Source organism: Gymnoscopelus microlampas, assembly GCF_963454915.1.
Source record: "Gymnoscopelus microlampas genome assembly, chromosome: 7".
Classification (NCBI taxonomy): Eukaryota; Metazoa; Chordata; class Actinopteri; order Myctophiformes; family Myctophidae; genus Gymnoscopelus; species Gymnoscopelus microlampas.
Window position 1 is genome coordinate 57,654,395 of NC_139944.1, and position 25,799 is coordinate 57,680,193.

Genomic DNA, 25,799 nt, shown 5'->3' on the forward strand with positions numbered 1-25,799 from the left:
TATATCACAATAATTATCTGTGGAATCAAGTCCAATACAAAATGTAATGCCTCTACTCAGGCTTGTCAGGGTGGGGGGGGGGGTCCCCAGATCACATTATGATTATTTGGGGGGGGGGGGGGGGGGGGGATAAAAAACCACAGCACTAGACCATCTCTGTGTGTGTTGAAGGCGGTGGTGTAAAGTAACTAAGTACATTTACTCAAGTACTGCACTTCAGTACTATTTTCAAACATTTTAGTACTTTTACTTTTGGTACTTAAGTACTTTTTTTTTTATTCCGAACTTTTACTTGTAACGGAGTATTTTTGTATTGCAGTATTGATACTTTTACTTGAGTAAAACAGCCGAGTACTTTTTCCACCACTGGTTGAAGGGGCGTGGCACACAGGAGGTCGTAGGACTACACCATCTCCCTGAAGGCCTGCAGGTGAAGGTCGTAGCGCTCAGCGGTCTCTCTGGCCGCGTCCAGCTGCTTCTCACACCACTGGACTAGCGCCTGCTGCAGCATCTGGACACGCACGTCCTGGAAGCGTGTGATCTGGAGGAAAATAACAGATTAGTATATATGCTGCTCAGGGACGTGCACAGATAGACTCTAGGTGGTGCTAGAGCACCTGCCCTTTGCCCTCTTGACCAGAAGTGCCCTTTTGAGGAAAAAAAAAAAAAAACGTTTTTTTTTTTTCAGTTTACAGCAGGGGTCTTCAACAGGGGCTCCGGGACCCCTAGGGGGTCCTCAGAGTTACTACAGGGGGTCCGCCAAATCTTTATGTGATATGATTTTTCTTTTTACCATAACCACTCGAAACCTAGCATCCCTTTTCTGAGGTGAACTTTAGCCAAAAATAGCCGATATACAAGCTCACAACGCCTCGCGCTGCGAGGCGTTGTGAGCTTGTAGATCGGCTATTTTTGGCAAAGAGGTATAGGTGTAGATGGAAAAAAGAGCAGACCAAGTAAACAAAAAAAAGTATGAGCACCTGCCCCTCAAAATGTCTGTGCACGCCACTGTATGCTGCTGACAGGTGAGTCAGTATGATACAACAGAACATATTAGACATCGTTTGTTATCCCCTTGCCAGCTTAAAATGACATTCTCCGATGATATTTGAAACAACGTGGAGGCGACATAGTATTTAAAAAAAAAAGGCGGAGGGAAGGGGTAAGCGGAGAGATATGTGTATTCAGACGAACCACAACATTCCAAGATTCCAACCGTGATCTGCCATGTTGGGGGTTTGGTCCGCTGAAAACAGATGTTTTCAATGCAAAAAAAAACAGCAACTGAGTTACAGCTGTTTTTCTGAAAATCCCATAGTCAGGGCGGATGGATGTGACGTTTTTTGGTCACATCCACATACTTCTTCTCTCATTGACGATGGATCATCCCATCAGCGCTGTGTTACGCTGCCTAAAACAGCGTGCCTATTTTTTTTAATAGAACGACTTCATGCGTTGGCGGGCAAGTGCGCTATTTAATAGCACGACTTTATGCGTGTATGGCAGGAAATGAGTTACGTGTCGTGTCAAGAGTCCTACAGTATACGTCTGGCATTATACTGGTTGCCGAGGGAGTTCTGACGTGTGCTCCATACACAAACTGATGTCCACAAGATGTCCCGTTGAGTTAATAAACAAACGTTTTTTTCTTAGTAGCTTTCGTGCCATTCACTATAGCATACAGAAAATAATAACATAAATAAATGAACAGTCAAACGCACACAGACCTCCAGCTCTCATGTAACACAGTCTAAAACTGTTTGCCTCTGTCACTGGCAACACCTGCTGCTGATTACAGCCCTGTTAAATACCTAGGCTGTTAAAATTAAATACCTAGGCTGTTAAATACCCTGTTAAATACCTAGGCTACTTGGCCTTGACCAAGCCCTGCGGTGACATCATCAATGAACACATCGGGTGCCAGCATTTTATAATAACAGATTACGTTCGGTGCCGAAATCTCACCGTTGAGCTGTGCAGCGCTGTTTACACTGTAGACCCCACGACGTGCATTCCATGAGAAAAAAAAGCATGTCTCCATTTTAGCCGATGGTCCTGGCTAACGCCTGGAACGTTAACATCGCGCACGCGAGTAACAACGGCGGAGCGATCGTGCACACAAAATGAGTCGTTTTCCCCAGAGTAAAAAGTTTGGGAGTTATAGGGGTTTTAGAGAAGGAAACATTATAAACACATATCGATGACAAAATGTATCAAAGGCGCCGCTGCCTTCACACAGGGTGTGATTTTTCTGTTAAAATTAAATATTCAGAAACAGTTTAGTCAGTTAAATGAAGTCCTGTCACACATCTAGACATTATATCCTACACATCATTCTACATTCATTCAAACTCCAAACTCTGACTGGGGAGGGAGTGTGAGTCTCTGAGAGATCTGAGTCTAATGATCATTATATCCTCAAAGAAAATAGTTCTAGAGGAAGAAGAAGAAGAAGAAGAAGAAGAAGAAGAAGAAGAAGAAGATTCTACTGAAGCTGGCTGAGAATTCTCCCAGCTGTGACATATATTAATGTGGGGGTCCTGAGGACGAAAAGGTTTGAGAACTACTGAATTAGAAGGCGTTTGTAGAATGGGCCGCAGGTCTTACAGGGTTAAAGTATTTAGCTGTGTACTACATGATAAAACATGCTGCTTTACCTCCTGTTTGGCCACTCCAGAGATGTGATCAAAGTCCTTCTCTGAAGCCTTCTTCAAATCATCCATCTAATGCACAGAGAACATCATGACATTACAATAAGGTCATAAGGTAATAACGTAATAAGGTATTAAGGTAATAAGGTAATAAGGTAATGTAGTGAATGTTCTTGCATGTCATGTTTTTAAACAGCATAAGTCCATTTCTCAGCCACTGTAATAATATGATCAGCTGAGCTTGAAAGACCGTTACTGCCACCTACTGGTTGCATTAAGACATTACAGACAGTGGTGGAAAGTGACCAAAGGTACATTTACTCAAGTACAAGTACTGACCAATTATATTTAACATCAGTTAATCAGCTCCTTTAACACTGATGGGACAAGATATCTGTCTACTTAAACAAAAAAAACAAAAACAAAAACACTATGACTGTCTCTACTTGTTATATCTGATTTATTTTGTTATTTTTTTTATGAAATGGGAAATGTTTTTTCTGTGATGCATAGTGTTTTATGTTGTTTGTTTTTAATGGACCCCTGAGTCCACATAAATAAAGTTGACTGACTGACTGACTGACTGACTGACTGATTAATTGATTGACTCACAGCAGCCTTCTTGACAGGTTTGGCTCTCTCTGCGTTCCTCGTAGCGGCCTCCAGCTCCACCAGTTTACACGTCCTTCTGAACAGCATCTCCTGTGTAACACACACACACACACACACACACACACACACACACACACACACACACACACACACACACACACACACACACACACACACACACACACACACACACACACACACACACACACACACACACACACACACACACACACACACACACACACACACACACAGTTTACACGTCCTTCTGAACAGCATCTCCTGTGTAACACACACAAGACGCTTTACATATTCTATAGTGTAGTGTAAATCATCTTCACCAGTATCCCCTGGGGATGGAGGGGTCTTGTCCGCTCCAAATGTCAGATTTGTCCCCCCATAAAGCTATTTATTTGAACATAGAAATCATTCCCACTTAAACACGATGCTTATTGAAGGATATATTCCCCCCACCCCTCCTCCCTAAACATACAGTATAATACATGACATGTTTGTCAGCTGTGCTGTGTCTCGGTATTGGCCTATATTTCGCCTGGAGGCAGTGTCGTGCACAGACATTTTGAGCGGCAGGTGCTCAAGTAAATTATACTTTTTTTGGTTTACTTGGTCTGCTCTTTTTTCCCTCTACACCTATACCTCTTTGCCAAAAATAGCCGATCTACAAGCCCACAACGCCTCGCAGCGCGAGGCGTTGTGGGCTTGTAGATCTGCTATTTTTGGCTAAAGTTCTCCTCAGAAAAGGGATGCTAGGTTTCGAGTGGTTATGATAAAAAGAAAAATCATATCACATAAAGATTTGGCGGACCCCCTGTAGTAACTCTGAGGACCCCCTAGGGGTCCCGGACCCCCTGTTGAAGACCCCTGCTGTGCCATTTTTTTCAAAAGGGCACTTCTGGTCAAGAGGGCAAAGGGCAGGTGCTCTAGCACCACCTAGAGTCTATCTGTGCACGTCCCTGCCTGGAGGCGATCAGTGACATCGCGACACCTGTCAATGTTAAAGACGCCGTCTCCCGTCTTAACATTTAGAGGAAAATTAAGGGGGATTTATTTTTTTGCACTTGCGTGCTGCCCGCCAGTATCGATAACATCACATACATCAACATGAACAAACTTTAGCCTAACGTAGTTAAAGGTGACTACAATGAACACATAGAACTACACAAACACATCTCAGGAACCTCAATACCCACTATACCTACTCAGGTCTCTGTTTAGAAACAGCTTGTATGAGATGAGACCAAATGACATGAGAATCACCTTCTCTGCTTCCTGGTACCGAGAGTCCAGATCCAGACCCAGACCCAGAGTGTTCACATCGTTGTCAGCAACGCTCGCAATGTTCTTCTGCGCACGCACGCACGCACGCACGCACACACACACACACACACACACACACACACACACACACACACACACACACACACACACACACACACACACACACACACACACACACACACACACACACACACACACACACACACAGATATTTTACTTTAAGTAAAAATAGCAATACCATAATATAAAAATACTCTGTTACAAGTACAAGGCCTGTGTTCAAAATGCTACTTGAGTAAAAGTACAAAAGTATTGGTATCAAAATGTAGTTAAAGTAGCAAAAGTAAAAGTACTAAAATGTTTGCAAATACCCGATCTACAAGCTCACAGCGTGTTGCATCGTGAGCTTGTAGATCAGCTATTTTCAAATAGCCTAGGTATAAAATAGGGCTACAGTGGTTAATGTATGTTTTATAATGTAATAATGTATATCTGCAAAGTAACTAGTAACTAAAGTTTTCCTAAAAGTACCTCAAAATTGTACAGTACTTGAGTAAATGTACTTAGTTACTTTACAACTCTGCTTAGTAATGCGACGAAAACAAAACAATCTCCATTCATTCAAGGCTTCAAGGGGTGTGTGATGGACAGAAAATAAGTCATTGTTAACACCTGTGTTTGCTGTTTAAAAGCTCTTCTACAGAGCAACGGTAGAACAGTTTGGAGAGAATGAAGTGAACATTTTACCCTCATGGAGTCGATGACCTCTGAAACCTTCACACAGATCCTGTAAGAGAAACGTTCTGTCAGTAAACACTCAACACATTCTGTTAACAGTGTATATATATATAGAGAAACGTTCTGTCAGTAAACACTCAACACATTCTGTTAACAGTGTATATATATATAGAGAAACGTTCTGTCAGTAAACACTCAACACATTCTGTTAACAGTGTGTATATATATAGAGAGAAACGTTCTGTCAGTAAACACTCAACACATTCTGTTAACAGTGTATATATATATAGAGAAACGTTCTGTCAGTAAACACTCAACACATTCTGTTAGCAGTGTATATATATATAGAGAAACGTTCTGTCAGTAAACGCTCAACACATTCTGTTAACAGTGTATATATATATAGAAACGTTCTGTCAGTAAACACTCAACACATTCTGTTAACAGTGTATATATATATAGAGAAACGTTCTGTCAGTAAACACTCAACACATTCTGTTAACAGTGTATATATATATAGAGAAACGTTCTGTCAGTAAACACTCAACACATTCTGTTAGCAGTATTTGGAAGGTTTGACAGACATGACAGAGGGTGTGTTGGGAATAATGCACTCTGAGAGTGATGGTGCTCTCTGGTTATCCTGAGCGTCTGAACGATGGAGGAATAAGTCATGGAGCTTGTTTGGTTTACTCTGACTATTAGTAAGTGATATGAAATGGCAGCAGGTTTTCAGAGCCTATTGTCTGAATGAACACAGTGTGTACAATAACTTGGTCTCACTTGGAGAAGGCCTGTTTGTTGGGCTCGTCTCCTGGTTCCACCAGGAGCTGCAGAGAAGCAGAGAGGTGTCCACAGGCCACTGCTGTTTCTGAACACACACACAATATACATGTTAGTGAAACACACACACACACACAATATATACATGTTAGTGAAGCACGCGCACACACACACACACACACACACACACACACACACACACACACACACACACACACACACACACACACACACACACACACACACACACACACACACACACACACACACAGAGAATATACATGATACAGCACCACAAACTCATATATTTTCAGATGATTATTATGCATATTTAGCTTTTTAACCGCTTGAGTTGTCCAGAAGTACAGCTGGCCTTTGTTGGCGGGAGGGAAGCGGGTCAGTGGCGGTCATGAGGGGAACGGGTCAGTGGCGGTCATGAGGGGAACGGGTCAGTGGCGGTCATGAGGGAAACGGGTCAGTGGCGGTCATGAGGGAAACGGGTCAGTGGCGGTCATGAGGGAAACGGGTCAGTGGCGGTCATGAGGGAAACGGGTCAGTGGCGGTCATGAGGGGAACGGGTCAGTGGCGGTCATGAGGGGAACGGGTCAGTGGCGGTCATGAGGGAAACGGGTCAGTGGCGGTCATGAGGGAAACGGGTCAGTGGCGGTCATGAGGGGAACGGGTCAGTGGCGGTCATGAGGGGAACGGGTCAGTGGCGGTCATGAGGGGAACGGGTCAGTGGCGGTCATGAGGGAAACGGGTCAGTGGCGGTCATGAGGGAAGCGGGTCAGTGGCGGTCATGAGGGAAACGGGTCAGTGGCGGTCATGAGGGGAACGGGTCAGTGGCGGTCATGAGGGAAACGGGTCAGTGGCGGTCATGAGGGGAACGGGTCAGTGGCGGTCATGAGGGAAACGGGTCAGTGGCGGTCATGAGGGAAACGGGTCAGTGGCGGTCATGAGGGAAGCGGGTCAGTGGCGGTCATGAGGGAAACGGGTCAGTGGCGGTCATGAGGGGAACGGGTCAGTGGCGGTCATGAGGGAAACGGGTCAGTGGCGGTCATGAGGGGAACGGGTCAGTGGCGGTCATGAGGGAAACGGGTCAGTGGCGGTCATGAGGGAAACGGGTCAGTGGCGGTCATGAGGGAAGCGGGTCAGTGGCGGTCATGAGGGAAACGGGTCAGTGGCGGTCATACACACAATGCATGGGTCACTGGATCCTGCATCAACATCGATGCCATATTGGCAGACTGCCAATGTGACATCGACGTTGAAGCAGGATGTTTACCATAACTACACTGCAAGACATATGCCTTATGAGTCGTATGAGAGACTAAAACGTTTTTTTTCTGTTTTATAACCATAACTTTTACAGTACTACGTATGCTTAATACTATGGTGTTTGGTATGAAAACCCACATTTTCAAAGTAACCCATTTAGACCAGGAAAGAATCTGTGTATTTTTTTTCTTTCTTTGGCTATTCAAAAATAGCAGATCTACAAGCTCATAGTGCAGAGTGCTGCGCTATAAGCTTGTAGATCTGCCATTTTCAAAAAATCTTGAAAATATGTGCACATCTTTGAGTATTTAAATATATTTTCAAAGCAAACATTTGTAACTCAAATCTTTGCTTCATGGGGATTCTACAAATGTCGTCTAAATCCTAACAGTTTTTTAACCACTTACTGTATGTATGATATATATTTGGCCGCACACCCCCATCTCCTTGTTCCAGTGACCCCAACAAGCAAAGATTTGAGTTTGAAAATGTTTGCTTTAAAAATGGTGTATATTCAAAGATTTGCATGCATTTTCTTCCCTCACAAATTTAAACCAGTGCAGTGTGCCTTTAATGTCAGATCAGATCAAAGTGTGTTCATTCTTACTTTGCTCTGTCAACACCACCTCCATGAATCTCTACAAGACAAACAATAACACAGTTATAGAGAAACTACAGTAAAATACATCATGTACTCATGTAGTTGTATTTAGGACAGCCTTTAATTTGATGTGCTAATTAAAGATGATGAATACGTGACGGCGGACATTTTGTTGTTTCAGATATTTTTTGTTTCATTTTGTTCGAGTCGAGTTTTTTAGTCGACGTGTCTTATCCATTTAACCCTTTAAAACCGGGAAAGCATCTTAGTCATTTTAGATTTTAGCGTTGGCTATTCATAAATAGCAGATGTACAAGCTGCGTGCTTGTACATCTGCTATTTTTGAACATTTTTGGAAAAGTGGGCGAATTACTGATTTAAAAGGCATTTGTAGAATCGGCCTCAGGGCTTGATGGGTTAAAAAAAAAACGAAAAGGGAGAAAAAGGCGAGTGAAAATAGCTGATCTACAAGCCCACATGAGTTTGTTGAGCAATTCCTTTTTTTTTCACCATTTCGAAATGTGTCTGAAGGTTTTGGAAGATTTATGAACAAATCTTGAAAACCTTTTTTTAAAGGTTTTGAAAAACAAATGAAATAATTGAAAATATTTGTCTATAGGACACGCCCCAAAACATAGGAAGGCTAAAGTAAAAGTGGTTCTAGGTCATATATACCATTAAGGTGTTTCATTGACTTGACTCACCTCAGCTGCTGTCTTGGTACAACCCATCAGAGTCACGTTGTGATCACGCTCCGTTTGAAAGAACTCGTCAACATCCTGCACATACAATGATTACATATTAAATATTACATTCTGCACATACATGTAGAATGATTACATATTAAATATAGAGTTAAATTATGTCTATCGTTGCTGTCGGGCAGAAACCTCTCATCTCCGTATTGTAATTGATCAATTGACTTCCTACTTGATCAACTACAGCGTCACACAGAAGCATCAAAAGTAGCAGATCTACAAGCTTGAAGCGTGTCGCTTCGCGCCACGCTTCAAGCTTGTAGATCTGCTACTTTTGATGATTTTGAGTTTGAATCGTGAAAAGTAACAGTTTTGTACAAATGTGAGGTTTCTACCAGACATAGCTCATATAAAACACACTCATGTACCTTATGCCCCTCCTTCCTTATGCCTTCCATATACAACACACTCATGTACCTTATGCCCCTCCTTCCTCATGCCCTCCATGGCCTGACTCAGACGGTTGAAGATTCCTTTCTTTGCATTCTGACGTCCAGGAGGCTGTTGATTATAGTGAGGGGGAGGGATGGATTGATTGATTGATTGATTGATTGATTGATTGAATACTTTATTAACAGTTTGCAAAAGGTACAGTTGTACAATAATGCTAAAAGGACAACACAAAAAGCATTGAGGGCTTGTTTCCATTGTGGTCCTATTATGTATTCAATTCATCAAGACATATAAAGACATACAAACAAAACTATACAAGAAATCATCAATACTAGTTGCAGTAAAAGTACATTTACAGAAAAACTGTGTGTGTGTGTGTGTGTGTGTGTGTGTGTGTGTGTGTGTGTGTGTGTGTGTGTGTGTGTGTGTGTGTGTGTGTGTGTGTGTGTGTGTGTGGGGGGGGGGGGTACTTTCTATTGGCTAAGCATCACCAGTCTCTCCACCTCGGAGGAAAGCCTGGTATTCGTTAATAAATTGCCCGTGTGATCCGGTCTAGGCCACGCCTACTATTTCTTTTTCTTTTTTTAAAGCTTCCGGGTGTTGTGGGTTCCGGTTTTGCGAAGCCGCTTTGTGTTGGTTCTCCCTGTTTGTTTCCCCACAATCCCTATTTAAATAGAATAGAACTTCCCGTGGGATAACAAAGGGACATTTTCAGTGGCGTGCACAGACATTTTGAGGGGCAGGTGCTCAAGTAAATTATACTTTTTTTTGTTGACTTGGTCTGCACCTTTTTCCCTCTACACCTATACCTCTTTGCCAAAAATAGCCGATCTACATCTGGCTAAAGTTCTCCTCAGAAAAGGGATGCTAGGTTTCGAGTGGTTATGGTAAAAAGAAAAATCATATCACATAAAGATTTGGCGGACCCCCTGTAGTAACTCTGAGGACCCCCTAGGGGTCCCGGACCCCCTGTTGAAGACCCCTGCTGTAAACTGAAAAAAACTTCTGGTCAAGAGGGCAAAGGGCAGGTGCTCTAGCACCACCTAGAGTCTATCTGTGCACGTCCCTGGACATTTTATTAGGAAGGCCCTATTACAACGCCCTTGATCGCGGCCGGAGTTATTTTGGGGTGTGGCTTGCGGGTTCCTGGTGGCGCAGGGTTACTTCTGCTCCCGACCGGATCATAAAAACCCCAAACAGGTTTTGATCCCAGGCTAGTGGCCAGATAGGAGACTAGTCTAGGTCCAGCTAGGAGACTAGTCTAGGTCCAGATAGGAGACTAGTCTAGGTCCAGCTAGGAGACTAGTCTAGGTCCAGATAGGAGACTAGTCTAGGTCCAGATAGGAGACTAGTCTAGGTCCAGCTAGGAGACTAGTCTAGGTCCAGATAGGAGACTAGTCTAGGTCCAGCTAGGAGACTAGTCTAGGTCCAGCTAGGAGACTAGTCTAGGTCCAGATAGGAGACTAGTCTAGGTCCAGGTGTTCTTTTACAGCAGGTTTTGAAGGAGGGTAAGGAGGGAGTCACATGTTTGTCTGGTGGACATTTATAGGAGTGATTTAAGAGCCAGTGTGTGTGTGTGTGTGTGTGTGTGTGTGTGTGTGTGTGTGTGTGTGTGTGTGTGTGTGTGTGTGTGTGTGTGTGTGTGTGTGTGTGTGTGTGTGTGTGTGTGTGTGTGTGTGAACAGGCAGAGTAAAGCATGAACTCTATGGTCAATAAACAAGCCTTCATTTTATAGTCTCTGCCAGGCCGAAGGCGTGGCAGAGACTATGTTTTCGCCCACGCCCGTCGGTCCTTGTGTGTGTGCGTGCGTGCGTGCGTGCGTGTGTCTATAGTCTCACAGTTATTCTACTCCAACATGGGTTCTCAACATGTGGTTTGGGGACCCCAAGGTTTCCTCACAGGGGTCCATTTGTATAGGAACCAAATGGACCCTTATGGGTCAGTAACTCCAAAGGTGTCTAAGTAAAAAAAAAAGCAAAAGTAGTAGATCTATACAAGCTTCGTGCCATGTTTTGAGCTTGTAGATCTGCTACTTGTAATGCTTTTTGTGTGACGCTGTAGTATGATCAAGTAGGACGTTGATTTTCGAATAAACACAAAAAAAAATAAGAAGATAAGAGGTTTCTGCCCGACAACATCATCATCAAACTGGGGATCCTTGAATTAAAGGTTGAGAATGACTGAACCAAATGGACCTTTATGGGCCTGTAACCCTGAGAAGGGACACATGGACCCTTATGGTTCCATTTGGACCCATTTGTACACTCTCTGAGTTGTTTCAATCAATCAATCAAAGTTTATTTATATAGCACGTTTCATACATCAAGTGCAGTTCAATGTGCTTCACAGAATAGGTTTAAAAATAAAGATTAAAAACCCGGAGGAAGACAGCAAAAAAAGGAAAAAAGAAAACGTTTAGAGAAGAAAAACAAGAAAATAATAAACAATAATAATAATAAAGCAAAGCAAAAAGTTTGACTGAACTGTTAAAGTGAGTTTTGTTGTGTTTCCTGCTCTGTCCCGCTGTCTTATATGAACAAACATTTAGGCAGTTGTTGTTTTTATGGACTTTCAACATATTAAGAGTGTTAATTTCCTCAGCCTATCACAGTAAATCAGTGATGTGTTATTTATTTTCCTCAGCCTATCACAGTAAATCAGTGATGTGTTATTTATTTCCCTTAGCCTATCACAGTAGGCCAGAGGCTGTCGGCAACTAACGACCAAACACACCATAAAAAAACATAAAAAACACAGCTTTCATCTGCAACTGACAGCCAAAGCTCTATCTGATCCTCTCTCTGTCATAAAACAACAAAGTTCAGCAGTTATATTCTGTTGTTATGAATGCACTCCCAGGGGGGTCCCCAAATGATTATCTTAATGTGCAACATTGTTTTCTCATTCAACAGTGAACAAACAACATACAGTATAAGTGTATACAGGGTGTCTGCACATTTATAAAGTGACAATTTAAGGACTTTTTAAAACGATAGAGGCAAACATTGTGAAAATAGCCAATCTATGAGCTTGCTATTTTAACAATACGGTATTTATCTGTGAAACCGGGTCAAACTAATTGTAATGCATACAATTCCAAGTGCATATCAGGGTGGGTCAGTTCTAATATGATTATTGTTGGGGGGTCTCCATTTCTAATATGATTATTGTTGGGGGGTCCTCAGTTCTAATATGATTATTGTTGGGGGGTCTCCAGTTCTAATATGATTATTGTTGGGGGGTCCTCAGTTCTAATATGATTATTGTTGGGGGGTCCTCAGTTCTAATATGATTATTGTTGGGGGTCGCAGCCTGAAAAGATGGGGAACCCTTGATCTAGTGATTGTCATTTAGTAAAACAATATTTTTTTTATCCACTGACCTCTGAACTCTGTCATTTAGTAAAACAATAAAGTTTTTATTCACTGACCTCTGAACTCTGTCATTTAGTAAAACAATAAAGTTGTTATTCACTGACCTCTGAACTCTGTCATTTAGTAAAACAATAAAGTTTTTTCACTGACCTCTGAACTCTGTCATTTAGTAAAACAATAAAGTTTTTATTCACTAACCTCTGAACTCTGTCATTTAGTAAAACAATAAAGGTTTTTTTCACTGACCTCTGAACTCTGTCATTTAGTAAAACAATAAAGTTTTTATTCACTGACCTCTGAACTCTGTCATTTAGTAAAACAATAAAGTTTTTATCCACTGACCTCTGAACTCGTAAGGAACGTCTCCAGAGCTTTGTTTTTGCTGAGTGTTCTGTGTGTGACCACCAGGTGGAGGTATTTCTCCAGAGCCAGACAGTATGGCTGCCAGTCCTGTCCTAAAGCCAGGATACCTACCAGAAGACACAAGAACAGCATTACATCACTCTAACACTAACCATAAGGCCATGATACCTACCAGAAGACATGAACACATTACATCACTCTAACACTAACCATAAGGCCATGATACCTACCAGAAGACATGAACACATTACATCACTCTAACACTAACCATAAGACCACCACGATACCTACCAGAAGACATGAAGACATTACATCATTCTAATCCTAACCATAAGACCATGATACCTACCAGAAGACATGAACACATTACATCACTCTAACACTAACCATAAGACCATGATACCTACCAGAAGACATGAACACATTACATCACTCTAATCCTAACCATAAGACCATGATACCTACCAGAAGACATGAAGACATTACATCACTCTAATCCTAACCATAAGACCATGATACCTACCAGAAGACATGAACACATTACATCACTCTAATCCTAACCATAAGACCATGATACCTACCAGAAGACATGAACACATTACATCACTCTAATCCTAACCATAAGACCATGATACCTACTAGAAGACATGAACACATTACCTCACTCTAATCCTAACCATAAGGCCACGATACCTACCAGAAGACATGAACACATTACATCACTCTAATCCTAACCATAAGACCATGATACCTACTAGAAGACATGAACACATTACCTCACTCTAATCCTAACCATAAGGCCAGGATACCTACCAGAAGACATGAAGACATCACTCTAATCCTAACCATAAGGCCAGGATGCCTACAGTACAGTAGACCAGGGGTCTTCAACTGGGGGTCCTGGACCCCTAGGGGGTCCTCAGAGTTACTACAGGGGGGCTGCCAAATCTTTGTGTAATAGGATGTTTTTTTTTACATCAACCACTTGAACCCTAGAATCCCTATTCTGAGGGGAACATTAGCCGAAAATAGCAGATCTACAAGCTCACAACGTAGTGGGGGGCCATCTCTATCTCAGCTAAGGGGTCCCTGGGCTGAAAAACATTGAAGACCTCTGCAGTAGACAGTAGAAAACATTTCGTCACACTAAACCTAACCATAAGGCCAGGATGCTTACAGTCCAGTAGAAAACATCAGGCCAGACAGAAATTAATGACATGTGATCACATTAACCATTAACCCTATATATTTAGTTGTGACTGGAGTCCCCCAGGGGTATATACTAGGCCCCCTCCTTTTACAGGCCTAAATCTACACCAAATGTCTTGGCAGACAATTATAGCCGATCTACAAGCTCATAGCACGTCTCATTGTGACTAGTTGTGGATTAGAATATGGACGCTACAGGGTGCATGTGGTTAACTACTCTAGTTCATTGGTTCTCAAAGTGGGGTCCGGGGACCCCCAGGGGTACTTGAGGGGGTTCCAGGGGGTACCCAGCAAAATGTGTAAATACAGCATCAGAATAATTATGACCTTTTATACTTTGGCTATTCAAAAATAGCAGATCTACAAGCTCATAGCGCGGCACCGAGTGCCGCGCTATGAGCTTGTAGATCTGCTATTTTTGAAAAATCTTGAAAATGTGTGCAAATCTTTGAATACATATGTTTTAAAGCTAACATTTGTAACTCAAATCTTTGCTGCTGGGGGGTCCCTGGAACAAAATATTTTTAGATGGGGGTCCGCGGCCAAATACATATCGTTTTGGGGGTCCTTGTCATGAAAAAGTTTGAGAACCACTGCTCTAGTTCATTTGGATCTATATTTCCTGTCATTCAGAAAGAAGCATATAATGTATATAACAGTATATGTATAAAATAAGTACATACAGTATATGTTTATAAATAATAAGTAAAGTACATACCAAGCTGCTTCATAACCTTAGCAGATGCATTCACCTGAGCCTTGGCAGGAAGAGGTGGAAACTAGAGAAAAAGATGTTATTATACAACATACAGTATATTAAAATATGTCATTATACATCATACAGTATTAATACAGGGTCTGTAGAAACCTATGGTTCCCTTCGTCCATATTTTTTACAGTCTATGGTGGGGATGTCTTATTGACAGAGAGCTGTTACCTCCCACAATGTTCAAATGTTTCCGGTCATACAGTCTGGGACTCAGAAGCTCTGATCATGATTACAATATAAACTGGATGTGAAGCCTCCTCCTCACTTCCGTTTAGTCTTTACAGTCACGCAAATGTATCCTAATATAAATACAAATCATCTAAGTATACATAGCTTGCTGCTAGATATTTTAAAATATATTTTCGTGAACAGAAGTGCCAGTTTCCTCTCTCGGATTTCAGGAGTTGTAGTTCCAGACTATATAACATTCAGAGATTGTGGAATAGTTGTCTGGCTACGAGAGACTAACTAACTATAACTCCTTGTATTTCAGATTAAAAGTCTCTACTAACTACAACTCCTTGTATTTCAGAATAAAAGCCTCTACTAACTATAACTCCTTGTATTCCAGGTGTTTCCTCCTCAGAGAACAGCTGGTGTTGCAGCCAATCAAAGTCCTCGTAGGTTCTGGCCACATGGTACTCCCCTGTCCCCGAGAGCTGGACACGCACGCACGCACGCACGCACGCACACACACACACACACACACACACACACACACACACACACACACACACACACACACACACACACACACACACACACACACACACACACACACACACACACACACACACACACACACACACACACACACACACACACACACACACACACACACACACACACACACACACACACACACACACACGTGAGGTTAGATGTGCTATTTTAACAGTTTTAATTTAGTTTTTAAATTGGCAGAACATAGGAACACCAGGGTTAATGTGGTTAACTTACATTTTAATTAAATTGTTAAAATGTTACCTTATAAAACATAAATGAAGCATAATTAAAAAAAAAAATGAAATACATGTATTTCATTCAGTCTAACCAATAACAGGTATAAAACACCCCCTACTGGCCATAAGAATGAATGACCAGAGGAGGGAGATCAAAAGTAAAGACGTGGATTTACTTGAAATCATAACAATCTGCTCTTTATATAATATATATATTACTGCTACAATGTAACCGCTTCAGATTTAAGCAGCATACAGTACTCTCATTCTTTAAGTATTACTTAAGTAAAAGTATCAACACCCTATTGTATATATAGTCTGTTTCAAGTACAGGTTCGATATTCAAAATTGACTTGAGTAAAAGTACACAAGTATCGGCATCAAAATGTACTTAAAATAAATAGTAAAAGTACTCATCATGCAAAATGTCCCATTTCACAAGTTGTTAATGTATAAAATATATAATGTATAAAAGGTATTTTTAAAATAGCAGATCAACAAGCTCACAACTCGTCGCTTGAGCTGGTAGATCTGCTATTTTCAAATTGCCAAAGTATATAGGTCTGAAGTTATTTTTAAATAATAATCTAAACCTAGAAAGTAACTAGCGACTACATTTTTTAAATAATTATAGTGGAGTAAAAGTATAATATTTGCCTTTGAGATGTAGTGGAGTAGAAGTAAAATTATTTAAAATTTGACGTACTCCAGTAAAGTTAAAAATACCTCAAAATGTTTTACTTAAGTACAGTACTTGAGTATAGGCTACTTAGTATTTTCCACCAATGGCAGCGTATTATAATGTTCTCACCTTCTGAGAAATGATGATGAAGTTCAGAGTTTCTCCGTCTCTGGACACTTCTGTCACTCTGATGCTGTGACAGCTGACGTCCAGCGAGGACGATGATGATGATGTCACTTCCTGCTCCTCGTCCTTTAAACAAACGTATCGTTTTAACCACCTATTACACTTCAAACAGTTTTAAAGGGATAGTTCACCCAAAAGAAAAAAAAAAGTTTAGTTTTGTCTCACTCCTAAGACAATAATGTGATGACCAGCGGACCGGTACGCAGCGGTTCCGGTAGGAGACACAAAGGAGACTCATTGTGTCTCCTACCGGAACCGCTGCCGCTCATCACATTATTGTCTCAGGAATGAGACACAAACTAAACAATATCCACAAATTCAAGTCTCCATGGGGTTTAAGCTACAGCCACCTATCACACTCCAAACAGGACTATAAAACATTATAACTCTACATCAGGGTTAGGTAACCTTTAGGGATGCCAACATGACACAGAGGAGGGTGATCACTGCCATAAGTGTGAGAGAGAGGATTTTTCTGTTCAAATTAAATATTCAGAAACAGTTTAGTCGGTTAAATGAAGTCCTGTCACACATCTAGACATTATATCCTACATATCATTCTACATTCATTCAAACTCCTAACTCTGACTGGGGAGGGAGTCTGAGAGATCTGAGTCTAATGCATTGGTTCTCAAAGTGGGGTCCGGGGACCCCCAGGGGTACTTGAGGGGGTTCCAGGGGGTCCCCAACTAATTGATGGATAGGAACCAAATGGACCCTTATGGGTCTGTAACTCTGAGAGTGTACAAATGGAACCAAATGGACCCTAACGGGTCCATTTGGTTCCATTTGTACACCCTCAGAGTTAAATGAACATTGATTTTACAATATAAATTGGGGTCCCAGAGATATAAATGCCATTAAATGGGGGTCTGTAGCCCTAATGCATGTCAAACTGGGGGTCCTTGAAATTAAAATGGTTGAGAATCACTGCTAGAGAGCCGTAAAAATCTTGTCTTACGGGGGTCCCTGGCATATCTTTTCAAATGGGGGTCCGCGGGCTAATAAGTGTCAATTTGGGGGTCCTTGACATGAAAAAGTTTGAGAACCACTGTTCTAATGATCATTACATCCTGAAAGAAAATAGTTCTGGAAGAAGAAGAAAAAGAGGGAAAAAACAGGTCTTATGCACACCTGATCAGTCTATAAACTCTATATCTATATCATGTCTATATAATAAAATGAAAATTATTGAGGCCTCAATAAAGTTGTCCTTATTGTGCAAAGTGTAGACGGAGTGCAGGTCATTTTAGTGTATTAGAGAAGACTAAAACATTAAAGGTTGTTGTATTTGGACAATCAAAATTAGTTGGAAATATTACATTTTGATGTGATGTCATAATTAAACTATAAGACAGAGTCTCTGTCATTTTTAGATTTTTATTTTTTTTAATCTTGGAAATTTTGTGCAAATCTTTGAATAGATATATTATATATGTTTTAAAACTCAGATCTTTGCTTCTGAGGAATTCTACAAATATCTTCTAAATCCTAACAGGTTTTTTGTTCATGTCAAGGACCACCCAAAATGATACGTTTTTGGCCGTGGACCCCCATTTCAAAATATTTTGGGACCCCCAGAAGTTGTAACAGAGTTAAACTGATCCATTCATTGATTCAATCATTTTACACACAATCATAAATGTGTAAAATATGTCTTTACGACGTCCAGTCAATGCAGAGACCAGCCTCTTCAGAGAACTAAACATTCTCATGTGGATTTCACCATTACTATGAAGTTAAAGACTGGCAGAATTAAAGGATTATATGTATAGTTTACAAGATAAATGTAAGGAGAATAAAGGCATAGAAAATGACTACAAACACCCAGGCTGACTCAGATCAAACCAACCAATTAAATCAGGACACAGTCCTAATTAGTAAAACAGCAAAATAAGATTTATATATTTTATATCTTTCAATTTTGTGTAATTGATAGAAAATAAGTCATTTTTGGGTGAACTATCCCTTTAACCAATTAAGACCGGGGAACGCATCTGTGTGTCATTTTTAGATTTCTTTGGCTATTCAAAAATAGCAGATCTACAAGCTCGTAGCGCTGCCGCGCTACGAGCTTGTAGATCTGCTATTTTTATGAATAATCATGACAATTTGTGCAAATCTTTGAATATATATGTTTTTTAAAGCGAACATTTTTCACTCAAATCTTTGCTTCTGGGGGATTCTACAGATTCTACAGATTCTAATGCTTTCTTCTTTTTTTTTAAACGTACGTTGCTATAATATATATCAGTGGTTCTCAAACTTTTTCATGTCAAGGACCCCCACAATTATATGTATTTGGCCGTGGACCCCCATCTGAAAATATTTAGTTCCAGGGACCCCCAGCAGCAAAGATTTGAGTTAGAAAAAAAATATATATAATATCAAAGATTTGCACATATTTTCAAGGTTTATCTTTTTCTTCAAAAATAGCCAAATAAATGTAAAAATGACACAGATGTGCTCCCGGTCTTAAAGGGTTAAGGCTATTTTTACATGTATATTTCACATTCTGGACAAAATAGACAATTCTTCCTGTGTCCCATAAACACACCATACTGTACTAACACTGTGTGTGTGTGTGTGTGTGTGTGTGTGTGTGTGTGTGTGTGTGTGTGTGTGTGTGTGTGTGTGTGTGTGTGTGTGTGTGTGTGTGTGTGTGTCTCTACTATACTGTACTCTGCACACCGCGTGTCACATGACAATCAGAAGCCGCACCGATTAAAGGAATAGTTCACCCAAAATATCATTTATTTTCTATCAATTACACCGCATGAAGCCTCGAATTCATGGAGATTTTGTAGTTTTTGACGCATTCCTAAGACAATAATTTGATGAGCGGGGCGTAAAGATGCTATAATGTATCCGGTAGGAGACTCAAAGTTGACTCTTTGAGTCTCCTACCGGTCCTAAAACCATTGTCTCAGGAATGAGACAAAAACTTTAAAATCTCCATGAGTTGAAGTCTCCATGGGGTCTGAAATGGATAGAAAGAAAGTCCTTTTGGGGGTGAACTGTCCCTTTAACAACTTGTAGGCACTAAAGAAAAGTCACACTTACCATCATGGTGAAACATACAGTATGATGTCTCTGCTCTGTGTTCAATGGTCCTCACACAACTCTACACACACACACACACACACTACAAACTACACACTATAAACTACACACTCACACAGTATGATGTCTGCTCTGTGTTCAATGATCCTCACACAACTCCTCTATAGTCACTACACACACACACACACACACACTATAAACTACACACTATAAACTACACACTCACACTGTCCTAACTAACTGCTGAGAAGGCACAGGATATCCTTTAGGTCAAAGTTCACACTGGTGCTGAGAGAGAGAGAGAGAGAGAGAGAGAGAGAGAGAGAGAGAGAGGATATAAAGTAAAGTGCTGGCGCTGCAGAGGAGAGGAAACAGAGCAGAGGAAAGCATGTGTTACTGAGTAACAGATGGACACACCCCCCTGTAGGACACACCCCCAACCCCCCCCCCAACAGGAAAGAGGGCAAAGCTCTGTCCAATCAGCTTCCACCATCCAACCTGTAAACAAACTATGAGACACTTCCAGCCTCTCTGTGTCAGACATGCATGAGCCAGAGTGGGCAAAACCATACCTACAGTATATTAAACTGTTTATAGGGTCAATATAAGTAAATAAATATATGATAACCTTTCCACAGGAGCAGCTTTATCATATTCATCACACATTTTTTTCCCCTGACGTACATGACAGGTGAAAATATTACAAAATTTAAAAAATAGTTATCATAATGAAACTTCCTGAGTTGATTACTTACATGAAGAGAGTCAACATACTTATTTCATTTTGTTAAGATGTTGGAGTCAAAGGTTTTTAACGAGGGAATATTCAATATCTGGCTCAATTTTGGGGCTCTGACTCACGGACTAAATGCCTAATTTGCATATTTAAATATACAGTTTCAGAAAACTTGCAATACGATAAATCATTATCTTCATGTAAGTAATCAACTCAGGAAGTTTCATTATGATTTCATTATGATGTTTCACTATTTTCTTAAATTTTGTGATTTTTTTTCACCTGTCATGTACATATGGGGAAAATAACAAAAATGTGTGATAAATATGAAAAAGCTGCTCCTGTGGAAAGGTTATCATATATTTATTTACTTATATTGACCCTATGTACAATTTAATATGTTTTTGCCCACTCTTTTGATAATCAATTTTGGGGCTCTGGCTCATGGACTAATTAGTCCAGGGGCCAACACTGATATTTTCACAAATTGGTACCACCTAAGGTGACCGTAAAGTTTTTGTATTTTTGTCTTCCTACATGTCTCTAGTTTATATTTTGGTATGATAACCCTTCCAATCTTGTAGCTTAATGGCAGTTATCACTACCTACTGGCTAATGTATCCGGTAGGAGACACAAAGTAGAATCTTTGTGTCTCCTACACCCGGGCATCAGGGGTTAGGGTTAGGGCATCAAATTATTGCGACAAAAAACAAAATATATCCATGTATTCAAGGCTTCATGGGGTGTGCAATTGATAACTTCTCAGATTTTTGGTGTTTCCAAAAAGACTGCTTTCCATAAGCTTGTAAAAGTTGACCCTCCTTCGGTCTAGGGTGGTCATAGCTGAATGGGTAGAGAGTCCCCCTGGGAAACTTAAAGGAGGAGTTCACCCAAAAAATGATTTATTTTCTATCAATTGCACACCCTATGAAGCCTTGAATACATGGATATATTTTGTTTTTTGTCGCAATAATTTGATGCCCGGGTGTAGGAGACACAAAGATTCTACTTTGTGTCTCCTACCGGATACATTAGCCAGTAGGTAGTGATAACTGCCATTAAGCTACAAGATTGGAAGGGTTATCATACCAAAATATAAACTAGAGACATGTAGGAAGACAAAAATACAAAAACTTTACGGTCACCTAGATGGTACCAAAATATGGCCTGGCCCCTGGACTAAATGTTGTTAAAGCAGTGGGTCTCACCTCCAAAATGATATGTATTTATTTGGCCTGATGGCCATGATTAGTGCCAGGGACCCCCATCTGAACATGATTAGTGCCAGGGACCCCCATCTGAACATGATTAGTGCCAGGGACCCCCATCTGAACATGATTAGTGCCAGGGACCCCCATCTGAACATGATTAGTGCCAGGGACCCCCATCTGAACATGATTAGTGCCAGGGACCCCCATCTGAACATGATTAGTGCCAGGGACCCCCATCTGAACATGATTAGTGCCAGGGACCCTCATCTGAACATGATTAGTGCCAGGGACCCCCATCTGAACATGATTAGTGCCAGGGACCCCCATCTGAACATGATTAGTGCCAGGGACCCCCATCTGAACATGATTAGTGCCAGGGACCCCCATCTGAACATGATTAGTGCCAGGGACCCTCATCTGAACATGATTAGTGCCAGGGACCCCCATCTGAACATGATTAGTGCCAGGGACCCCCATCTGAACATGATTAGTGCCAGGGACCCCCATCTGAACATGATTAGTGCCAGGGACCCCCATCTGAACATGATTAGTGCCAGGGACCCTCAGAAGAGAAGATTAGTGTAAAAAAGTTAGTCATATTTTCAATAGTATTATTATTATTATTTCTTTTTGTTTAAAGTAGCAGATGTAAAGCTTGTAGATCTGATATTTTTGAACAGCCAAAGTATCAAATAAAGGCCCCCTGGAACCGCCTTTGACAACAACCGCATTAGAGGCAAAGATTTTCAAAGGAAATTCCATTCTTTACAAAAGTAAAACAATTTAGATCAGAACATTTCCAAAAATCTTTAGTTTCTTCTTCCAAAAATAGGTAAATAAGATCTACAAGCTCACAATGTGTAGCCATGCAACTATTCATGTTGTTAAAAGGCAATTTAAAAAAATATTATAACATCTTCCTTTTTCCACGAAAAAGTTTCAAACATTTTCTAAAAAGATCTACACACACACACACACACACACACACACACACACACACACACACACACACACACACACACACACACACACACACACACACACACACACACACACACACACACACACACACACACACAGTGTGAAGGAATTATGGAGAGACTTTATTATAATAAATCAACATTGCATAAGACACATCACAGCCTACAGGACTTTTCAACCAATAAAACCCATCAGCCCCGCCCCCTCACACATCTTAAAGGGGAATTTTGGACTAAGGTTTTCTTACCTTTTCTATGACGTTATGATATCTTAGGATGAATGGTACAGTAGAAACATGTCATAACTCCATCCCGGGTCCTCCACAGCTTGGAAACGTGCACAGATAGGCCTTGCGCTAGATCACATATCTGACGTTCATAGTGACAGAACACTGTAAAAAAAAAACAGAACAGAAGTCTCGCTAGACGAGATTGAAATCTCGAGATTTCAATCTCGTCTAGCGAGACTTAGGTTATTTATTTATTTTATTTTATTTGCATAGTGTTCTGTCACTATGAACTATGATCTCACAAAAAAAATAAGAAGAAAAAAATATTAAAATATGTGATCTAGCGCAAGGCCTATCTGTGCACGTTTTAAGCTGTGGAGGACCCGGGATGGAGTTATGACATGTTTCTACTGTACCATTCATCATAAGATATCATAACGTCATAGAAAAGGTAAGAAAACCTTAGTCCAAAATTACCCTTTAACCATCAACCCCCATCAGCCCCCCTCACACATCTTAACGGTGGTCCTATCAGCCCCCCTCACACATCTTAACGGTGGTCCCCCCCCTCACACATCTTAACGGTGGTGGTCCCCCCCCTCACACATCTTAACGGTGGTCCTATCAGCCCCCCTCACACATCTTAACGGTGGTGGTCCCCCCCCCTCACACATCTTAACGGTGGTGGTCCCCCCCCCTCACACATCTTAACGGTGGTGGTCCCCCCCCTCACACATCTTAACGGTGGTCCTATCAGCCCCCCTCACACATCTTAACGGTGGTGGTCCCCCCCCTCACACATCTTAACGGTGGTCCTATCAGCCCCCCTCACACATCTTAACGGTGGTGGTCCCCCCCCCTCACACATCTTAACGGTGGTGGTCCCCCCCCCTCACACATCTTAACGGTGGTGGTCCCCCCCCTCACACATCTTAACGGTGGTCCCGTCAGGTTGTGGTGACAGCCAGCAGTACTGCTGATGGCCGTCCGCCTGGTGGTCCTCGAACCCGTACTGACCCTGGTGACCCTGGTGACCCTGGTGACCCTGGTGACCCTGGTGACCCTGGTGCTGCGTTAGGTCAAGGAAATCCGACCCCCAAAAATTCGGACCCTCGTCGTCGCCAGCCCCTCCCCCTCCCATAGGAAAGCTCCAGTGTTGCCCCGCCTCCATGAAGAAAGGCTCCTCCCCCGTCTCGTCCTGGTCGAACAGGAACATGTCGTCAAACATCTGGTCGAAGCTGAAGCTGAAGAAGTCGTGATGGTCGTCTCCTCCTCCTGTTCCTCCTCCTCCTCCGAAGTCCTCCTCGTTCTCCAGGAAGGCCTGGTGGCCCAGCTGGTCGTAGATCCTCCTCTTCTCCTTGTTGGAGAGGACTCCATACGCTGTGGGACAAATGGTGTAAAGCTAGTGGTTTTCAACCTTTTTCGTGTCAAGGACCACCAATTTGACACATATTAGCCCAGGGACCCCCATTTGAAAAGATATGCCAAGGACTCTACCATTTTATGTGGTTCATGTAACTCTGAGAGTGTACAAATGGAACCAAATGGACCCGTTAGGGTCCATTTGGTTCCATTTGTACACTCTCAGAGTTACGGACACATAAGGGTCTATTTGGTTCCTAACTATTCATTTGGCTGGGGACCCCCTGGAACCCCCTCAAGGACCACTGGTGGTCCCCGGACCACTGGTTGAAAACCACTGGTGTAAAGTAACTAAATACATTTACTTTAAGTACAATTTTGAGTTTTTTTTCAAATTTCCAATGTTCAGTACTTTTACTTCTACTCCACTACATCTCAGAGGCATTGTACTTTTACTCCACTAGAATTATTTGAAAACTTTAGTTACTAGTTACTTTGCAGATATAAATGATTACATTATAAAACGTACATTAACCACTTTAGCCCTATACTTTATACATAGGCTACTTGAAAATAGCAGATCTACAAGCTCGACGCGACGCGTTGTGAGCTCGTAGATCTGCTATTTTCAAACATTTTAGTACTTTTACTTTTTGTACTCAAGTACATTTTGATACCAATACTTGTGCACTTTTACGCAAGTGAATTTAGAATTCCGGACTTTCACTTGTAACAGAGTACTTCTACTTTGCAGCCAGTATTGACATACTTTTCCTTTAAGTAAAACATTCGAGTACTGCCCTTTACCCTCGGCCATCTCCCTGAAGGTCTTCTCAGCGTCTGGGTTCTTGTTCTTGTCAGGATGGTGTTTCATGGCCAGCCTACGGAACGCCCGCTTCACCTCCTTGTCCGTGGCCCCCCGCTGGAGGCCCAGGGTCTCGTAGTAGTTTCTCTTCAGCGCTGAGGAGGAGGAGGAGGAGGAGGAGGAGGAGGAGGAGGAGGCCTCCAGAACCACTATGACCACACACCACAGGCTGCAGACCAGGATCTACATTAGGAGTGATGCAACGTTGATGATGCAGAGGGCCACTATATATATATATATATATATGTCCACACTCACTCCAGGGGCCACATTGCGCACACACACACACACACACACACACACACACACACACACACACACACACACACACACACACACACACACCTCTTATCTCCGTATTTTAACTTTTTCATCATTCTATGTCACACAAAAGTATAGCAAAAATAGCAGATCTACAAGCTCAAAACGCGTCGCAGCGCGACGCGTTTTGAACTTGTAGATCTGCTATTTTTCAATTAGGAATCCTGAAAAGTGACATTTTCATTTCCTTTCAAATGCATTTAGTTATACTTATGTTAACTTTATGAACTTAAATACAAATACATTGGACATTAAAAAAGACAATAGAATGTTAATACTCGTCATTAAGCTACTGATATAGACTGAAGTCATTAAAGCGGGTCATGTTTACATGTTCTGAATCATAACAGCTGAAATCAATAATATATCACT

The 25,799-nt window shown here is 41.5% G+C and overlaps 3 protein-coding genes across 3 annotated transcripts in view; all 3 read right to left on the minus strand.

Moving 5' to 3' along the window:
• g0s2 (G0/G1 switch 2) overlaps positions 1 to 25,799 on the minus strand; it is a 277,791-nt gene that overhangs the window by 3,891 nt on the left and 248,101 nt on the right. The window lies entirely within an intron of this gene.
• On the minus strand, positions 145 to 19,952 carry LOC311048911 (sorting nexin-6). The gene is made up of 14 exons (XM_084062260.1): positions 19,722 to 19,952; positions 16,602 to 16,724; positions 15,380 to 15,487; positions 14,778 to 14,838; positions 12,830 to 12,957; positions 9,138 to 9,221; positions 8,667 to 8,741; positions 7,969 to 7,999; positions 6,084 to 6,171; positions 5,310 to 5,349; positions 4,542 to 4,628; positions 3,264 to 3,353; positions 2,658 to 2,723; positions 145 to 541 (listed from the first exon to the last, which is right to left on the minus strand). The coding sequence occupies exons 1-14, from the start codon at positions 19,725 to 19,727 to the stop codon at positions 404 to 406; spliced, it is 1,125 nt and encodes a 374-aa protein (XP_083918386.1). The 5' UTR covers positions 19,728 to 19,952; the 3' UTR covers positions 145 to 403.
• LOC311048684 (uncharacterized protein) overlaps positions 23,781 to 25,799 on the minus strand; it is a gene marked incomplete at its 3' end in the record, with an annotated part of 2,565 nt that continues 546 nt past the window's right edge. The window contains exons 2-3 of the mRNA XM_084061946.1: positions 25,049 to 25,289; positions 23,781 to 24,259 (exon numbers count right to left, since the gene is read on the minus strand). Coding sequence (XP_083918072.1) covers positions 23,781 to 24,259; positions 25,049 to 25,289 — 720 coding nt within the window. The remainder of the gene's footprint in view (positions 24,260 to 25,048; positions 25,290 to 25,799) is intronic.

Bases quoted from the DNA above. Each gene is read 5' to 3' on its own strand.
- LOC311048911 (XM_084062260.1), bottom strand. The intron at 2,724-3,263 runs GTGAGTCAATCA...TCTGTGCATTAG, and splicing joins AACCTGTCAAGAAGGCTGCT to ATGGATGATTTGAAGAAGGC. The intron at 542-2,657 runs GTAAAGCAGCAT...ATTTTCCTCCAG, and splicing joins CTGGAGTGGCCAAACAGGAG to ATCACACGCTTCCAGGACGT.